Below are 7568 nucleotides of genomic sequence, written 5' to 3'. Positions count from 1 at the left end.
CTCTTACTCATCGTAGAAAATTCCTGCAACATAAGACGTTGCAGCCCTGTAGGTCAGTACATTGAATGTACTGGCAAGTCACATCATAAGAATAATGAACCTATTTGTACATGCAATTTGGCTGGTGGAAAGCTCTAAGTTTAGTTTTTTGCATAAAGCTTGTTTTTTCCTAGAATAAAAGATATTATTCTACCACTATTGTATAGCATAGGATGAGTTGGTAAACCCAACTCAATCCATTCCCAAAGTTTCATTTAAAACCCAACTATTTAATTAAGAGTGATGAGATCTCCCAGCATTTCCACTACTAGATGCTCAAGTTGTCCGTAACCAGGGACACGGCTAATTGATTAGGTTTTAACACTCTGCAGAGGTTTGCGCACTTTTCCCCACAAGACTCGATCGCCTCCCTTGAAATTCTCGCACTGCCTAGTGTTTGAGAACAGGATGACCGAAACATAGTCTTTCGAAAGTATTTCCCCTTAATCCATGGATAGGCCGGTACACCTACTCATTCTACATCTGCTAGCCCCTCCCGGAAGGGGTCACACTAACTACTCAACTAAGCCAGAACCCATATTGGCTTGTGGCTGCACACGTAAGCTTCTAGACATGAGAATAAGATTGATCTCTTTGAGCCTGGGCGGACGGACCACTAGTGGTGCACCACCATGGATTTCCCATGCATGCTCCCACTGTACTTCGCCACCATTCAAACCAAACCTCCGCCCAGGTAGTTCATTAAGTTATCTTGGTCCTACTTACTACTTTGTCACTCTTCTCTCACAATGAACACTTCCCAATCCACGTCTACATTGGCGAGGCAAAATTAAACTTAAGCGGTGGTGACAAAGGTATATGGTTCAAACCTACCTCAATGAACTACTAGGTAAAAACATAGCCAACCTGCATAAATTTTCCTACCATGCATTCCTACTATAATGGACTAAGTGCAGATAAAAAACATAGGTAATTAAAAGTATGGTCAAATGTGAACTTGCCTTGATACTGATAGTTGAATTCTAGAGATCGATAGTACTCGGCTTCGCACTCTGGACAGTCTATCATCAAAGTAAAAATAGCATACATAGGCAATCATTCCAGAGAGCAATAACATGCAACACAAAGGACTCGGAAAACCAAATGGAAACCCAACACACATAACTTGCATGCAAATAATTCTAGGTGCCAACAATAAGTGACATAAGGTGCAAAACCGTGATGTGATCTATCGTCCATACTTGCATAGTAATAAAACTATCATGGACAGATCCTAGGTGTGTGAAAATATGTGACAATGGTCCAAGTGGTAGGGTTTGGCTACGGTGACATGGTGCAAAAAGAATCACATCAATCGGAGCTACGGTTTAGGAGATATGGCCAGTTAAAGTTTGAATTCAGACCTGAATAAATTCAAATTTGAAATTGGCCATAAGTTTTCAAAGCTGGTTCTCTGGATAAAGCTATTCGAGACGAACAGTTTGCCGCTGGTTTCGTCGAATTTGGACTTACGGTTAAAAAGTTGTGGCTATTCTAAGTTTAGGGACTAATCTGCTAATTACAGGAACTAAACAGTGAAGAAAACTATCGCAAACAGGTCCCTGACACGTGGCAAATTCCTACTGGTGCATACCCATTCATTGCGGAGCTTAACCGGTGAACGGTCGACATATAAGAAAAACGGGCTACCGCGGCTAAACTAAGTGAACCGGCCGGTTTAAAAATAAAACCGGTGATTTTTTTCGTGTAACGGTTCACAAAAAAAAACCTAGACTTAGAAAAGAACGAGGAGGCCGGGCGGCTCACAGAGGGCAACTGCAGCGGCGCCGGCGTTGGCCAGGACCTCGGCGTCGATGGGGCGACGGTTTCGGCGGGCTTCGACGGTGGCGAAGTGGACGGAGGGGTGCGGCATGGCGCGGGCGTCGCGGTGGTGGTGGCGGGGATCCTCGGGGCGTCCGGATGGGCGGCGCGAGGACGACGGGGCTCCGTGCTCCGGCGGGGCTATCCGTCGGTGGGGCGGCGGCTGCGGCGGTCCTCGGCGGCAGGGAAGGCGACGGGGAGATGCGGCGCGACGCTACGCGCTCGGTGGTGGTGGCGGGGTTCCTCGGGGCGTCGGAGTCGAGAGGGGCGAAGGCGGCAGAGCACCTGTGCTTCGGGCGCTCCGGCGAGGTCGGTGTTGATCGAGGCGTTGTTCCGGCTCGAACTAAGACAAAGCATGCGCGAGGAGTAGGGGAGTCAGAAAATTACCAAGAATAAGATGAACTATTTCTCAAGTTCAACTAAATTCCATAAAAATTCATAAAAGTCAAACAGTGCTACTGTTGCTTTTAAAATCAATAAAAATCATTTTTAAAATAGCAAAATTATTTCAAACTTATTTTCTCCTAATTTTCCATTGAAGGGAATCATTTTACCCTTATTTATATTTATTTATTTTTAGGAGAAAAATAATTTGAATTAAAACTAAATAATTTCCAAGAGGATTTGAAACTTGGAAATTCAAATAACTTCAAAGTGACTTCAAATTATTCCTTTGAAACTTACAACTCTCTTTCTTAGAATTTGAAGAAGTCATTTCATCTTCCCCCATGAACTCATTGAGTTGCTTAAAGTTTCTAAATTTGAAATTTTTCAAATGGAATTCAAATTATTTTCAACCCCTTTTTTATTTCTTCAAATGGAAGAAGTCATATTATCTTCACTCTAGGGTCTTGTGATGAGATGACTTTGAATTCATGGAGATCAAGAAAAATGCAAGATGAAAGTTTTGGGAAAGTCCTTTTATTCCCTCTCATTCAACTTTCAAAAGAAAATCAATTTCCACTCAATTTCACAACATCATTCACACAACAATCAAACAAACAGTCATAATTAATTATTTAATATAACATTCCAAAATTTAGAATTTTGGGATGTTACACAAAGGGAGAAAGGGGCACGCAGCCAGAACAACTCCTTCCAGCAGTTCGATCAGTCTGGTAGATGTAAATGTCGTTGTTGTGGTTCCCGGGCTATTTCAGCTACCCTGAACCAGGAGTGCCGCCACCATGGGGATTCCCTCCACACTTCCAGCAAGGGCCCTTCCTCCCAACAAATAAATCAGTGGATGGCCAAAGGTAACTTCCAGCAGATCCCGCTTCAATATAGCAATTCTAGGCAGCCTCCTCTTCTTGTTGCACCTTTACAAGTTCAGCAACAGCACCTTCAAGTTGAGCAGAGTGGGGCTCTCCAGTGTCTCACATGCAAACTCAACCTGTGCAGCAAGCAAATACTCAGGGTCAGCAGCAGACAACAAACTAAACTACAAAGCAGAAAGCTCTTTAAAGCAAAATAAATAAATCCCATTATTGGTTCTGAAGCAGTAGAGGAATTGACAGTACAAAGGATGTAAAATTTCAGGGAAATTGTCCAGACACACAAACATGGTAAATGTCTTTCAGACTGTAACCAAGCGCCTCCTAATTTGGCAAACAAATTAATGAACTCCGGGATAGTACAAATAAATCTTGAAAAGAACCAAAGCTATATAAGCAACTACAGAGCATTCTTCGGGTATTGGTAACTCGGCCCCTATGCCTAGAATCCAAGATTAGCTGCACATGTATAGGGTCGACATCAAGAATCCAATCAACCATACATGAATACATCTATTAATTATATCTATTTTATCACTAAAGTATGAAGGCATGCATCTAGCAAATTTGGTCAGACCACATAAGAAATGTAAAAACACAACATCTCTCAGTTTGTACAGATCGATGTTATATTTAGGTGGGTTGCCATGTTTCTAACAGAATTTAGATTCAACCAAAGGAGGTGCATGATAACTACATTTAATCAAATTATCAAATTCAGTTGTACTTTCTCAAATATGAAGTGGCACGTGATGACTTGCAGACTTTGCACATTTGGAGTCATATGTCTCTTCCCTTGTGTACACAGCTCGTCACAAGTAGTAGCGTTGTCAACTGCTTTCCAGGCCCCCAGGAACAGCAGGTTCTCCTCCATGAGCGCATAACCTGCTTGCGTGAGTCTCAAAACCACAAATCAACCAGAATTGAAGAGGCGGTTAGTCTGACTCTGAATGAAAATATCAATTTCCCAGTGTTGGCTTAATTATATGAGTGTGGGGTGCAGCAGTAGCCGACACATAGAGGGACGATCGCGTGGCAGCTGAGACTGGATGCGTCTGTCTCCACCGGGCTGGCCACGCCACCGTCGAGCCCCGGAGGAGACTTGGTCGACCTTCCTAAACCGGAGCTCCGATTGGCCGCACCCGCCACTGTCGAGCCCCGAAGGACACCCGGTCGACCTGCCTAAATCAGAGCTCGGATGGGCCACACCCGTGGCAATTAGCCATGGCTGCCGGCACCGCTCGCTGGACCCCAAGGTAGGAGATGTGCAATGGAAAATCGGGCGAGACGTGGCCGCGTGCGGGCGGCGCATGTGGTTAGCGGCCCGGCGAGGGGAGCTTGGGGCATTTCCATTTGGGGACGATGGGAGAGGGGGGTGAAGAGGGCAAGCCTGAGTAGGAGACGTGCTTGGGGCAGAGCGGCACCCGGCGGCGGCGACCAGGCGGTCTGAAATTGGAGATCATGTGTGGGGATAGGCGAGGGCATGTGATGAACAGGGAAGAAATCGAAGCGGTAGGCTGACTTACAGATAGTAATGATGCGGACTGTGGGTTGATTCTTAAAAAGTATAGGGACCTTTGTGTAAAAAGAATGCGATGGTGAACCCGATAGAGTCAATCTATACTTTATTATATATATATATATATATATATATATATATATATATAGTATATACTAGCACATATGCCCGTGCGTTGCAATGGGAGAAACAAAATTAATGTATTTCTTTTTTCAATTTTGTTGTTGTTATACATAAGCATAATGTCCCATAATGAATTCACTACGAAGAACATGCTAGTTGTCCCGTCAAACAAAATACACAACAACATAGAATCCAGCATGATAATAAAGTCTAAAAGAAATGTATACCAATCATTAATCACGAAAAGAGCATTAGCGTCTCATACTCTGTTAAAAAAAAGAGCCTTAGGGTCGATGGTATGTCTGAATGTTACAGTCCAGCAGCACTAAAGATGACTTATTTAAATTAAAGCCATCTCAAATTCCCCAAATCCTTGCCCACAAATCTTTCTGCATTTATCAAAGCTCCACACAAAAAATCTCAACATTTTTGGGCACTTTCTAGAACCTAGTCCTAGTTACCCATTTGAATTAAATTCAAATATGTTTGAATTTAAACCTTGCAGTCATGTCCACTTCACTTTTATCGATCTAAATCTGCTGTATCCAAATTCATTTGATTTATCCAGCCTACCTACACATTTTACTTAGAGATTTGGGAAGTGACTAAAGATATTCCACAAGATAAAAGCCAGGCCCAGATGATTTTTCTTCTAGCTTCTTTCAGGATTTAGACCAAACATCTCTGTGGCTGACTGCAGGAGAGGTGGGGAATGGACTGTGCACGCACAGCATATTACATCTGATCAGGCCAACAGCGAACTCAAGGTTCTAGCTCAATTCCTCAGTTCTGTCTATCTCAAGGTTGGATCCTTGGATAAACGAGCTCTTAGAATGAACCACTCAGTGGAATTTTCAGTCAGGAAATCCCATCAGCTTATGAATTTTGGAGGATGTACTGAGCTCATTTATCGGTGTATTTGGGACTGCTCGTCACCAAAAAAGGAAAAAAATTGCCTGGATGCTCATCAGAAACCATATCAAAGTCAGAGAGCTCCTTAAAAAGCAAGGACTCGACGACAGTGATACCTGCCCCTTTGGATGCAACGACCAAGAAACGTTTGCACATTTAACTCTGAAGTGCATCAGGATGAAACATATATGGGGCCTTATGGGCATAAGGCTAGATGATGTGAAAGAATCGGCTGGCATTTTTAACACGGGTGACAAGCTTCTCTGTGAGACAAAAACAACGAACCATATACTCTCTGGTCCATTTGGCTTGCAAGGAATCGAAAGGTCTCTGATGACATTAATATACCTCCAGTCATGAAACAATGTGTGAATTTGGTCAAAATATGGGCGCACAGGGCAGGAAAAGATGAAAGGCTCTCTATTAATTTGGCAAAACTGAACTCCCCCTCTCTCCCTAATGCATCAATCACTCCGGATGCACTTGCTGTGCTCTGGTTTGTAAAACTCTCATTCACAAGCGTTAAGCGTGTGCGCTTCTAGATGTAATAATCTAAAGGTAGGGGCCCTGATTTGCTCAACAAAACAAAAGAAGTAAGGTCGAATTGACGACCCCAACAACTGCAGCTCCCAGATCATACCGCTAAAAAAATCTAATACCGGTGGCTCTTTAGTTAGACAAAACCTATTTCCAGGAGGGGGGCAGTGAGAGAACCAACCTGGAGAGGATCTGGGTGTCGAGATCCCTGCGGATGTTGAAGGTCGATCCGTAGATGGCCTCGGTCCCAAACTTCTTCTTCTTATCCCAGAACTTGGCCTCCTACACGCGCGCGCACCAAAAAAAGAAAAAAAAACTCTGATTCAGCACGCGCTAGGGTTTGGGGGAATGAACGGGGGCGGATCGAGGAGGGTTTACCTTGATGGTGGCCTGGACGGGGTGCGCTAGCGCGAGGTCGCCATGGACGCTGTTGTTGACGCCAAAGCGGAGGACGTCGTGGGTCTCGCCGAGCTCCTTCTTCGTCATCAAACCGCCGCCGCTCGCCATCGCCGCTACTGAGCTTTTTTCCTCTCTCTGTTCTCTCTGTTGTCTTGGGGTCGTGTGCCGCTATGCTCAACGCCATCAGGGGGGACGCGCTCGATCCCCACGTGCCCGACCGACCCTGCCGCCCGGCGAACCACCACCAGACCGCCGCCTACCGGTACCTCGCCCCTTCTGCCCCGAGGTCGCCTCCCATGGAGCCGTCGTCACTCCTGACGTGCTTCAGCCGGCGGCACTCCAAGACCGCCTCCAGGGCCAGGATCCACTGGACGCCCTCTGCCCCGAGGTCGCCTCCAATGGATGCGCCGTCATCTTCCCTCGCAGACGCGCCGCTGCTCTCTGCTCCTCTCGTGCTCCGACCACCGCAAGCTGCCGCCCCTGGCGGTCGTCCGCATGCCGTCTCAGCCTGCCGCTACCGCCGCTTGCTGCGTAGATCGCCAACCTCCTCGCATATCTCCTCTGCCTACGCAGCACCCGAGCCAAATTAGTACCACCTTGTTTATACTACGATTTTGTTCATACAAATTATAAAAGCGTATTATAACATGAGAAAAAAGTATATTGTGACGGTGAACCCACGGAGTCAATCCGTGTTTTATTATTATTAGGGATAGATATAGCAAAAAGGCCCGTGCGTTGCAACGGGTAAAAATAAAAAATGTGTGCACCTTTACTTGCTAAAACCACGATAGCACTGCTATAGATGATTAATTTTCCACTATATAAATAGAGTGGAACAAAAGTTGTTGAGTAATTAATCTAGAAGATATGTCATTTTATTCACTGTTCAGCAAATATGATGCAACAAAAGCTAAGAATTATGTGGCTGATAAATCACATCT

General features: G+C 45.0%; 1 protein-coding gene across 3 annotated transcripts; it reads right to left on the bottom strand.

Annotated features, from left to right (window-relative positions):
• Positions 1-2824: 2824 nt before the first annotated feature.
• Positions 2825-7179, bottom strand: LOC119329195 (cyclin-B1-2-like). 3 transcript variants are annotated; one of them, XR_005159340.1, is made up of 4 exons: positions 6604-7179; positions 6407-6507; positions 3862-4019; positions 2825-3253 (listed from the first exon to the last, which is right to left on the bottom strand). XR_005159340.1 is itself a non-coding variant. In XM_037602199.1 (3 exons), the coding sequence occupies exons 1-3, from the start codon at positions 6730-6732 to the stop codon at positions 3965-3967; spliced, it is 285 nt and encodes a 94-aa protein (XP_037458096.1). In that variant the 5' UTR covers positions 6733-7179; the 3' UTR covers positions 2825-3964. The 3 variants fall into 3 exon arrangements, 2 of the variants coding, with proteins under 2 accessions (XP_037458096.1, XP_037458097.1); XM_037602199.1 differs by having other exon boundaries at positions 2825-4019; XM_037602200.1 differs by lacking the exon at positions 3862-4019.
• Between the last annotated feature and the right edge of the window lie 389 nt (positions 7180-7568).

This window comes from Triticum dicoccoides, chromosome 7A (assembly GCF_002162155.2).
Source record: "Triticum dicoccoides isolate Atlit2015 ecotype Zavitan chromosome 7A, WEW_v2.0, whole genome shotgun sequence".
In the NCBI taxonomy this organism is placed as follows: domain Eukaryota; kingdom Viridiplantae; phylum Streptophyta; class Magnoliopsida; order Poales; family Poaceae; genus Triticum; species Triticum dicoccoides.
The sequence above is the reverse complement of the archived record's forward strand: the minus strand, read 5'-3'. Positions and strand labels throughout refer to the sequence as shown.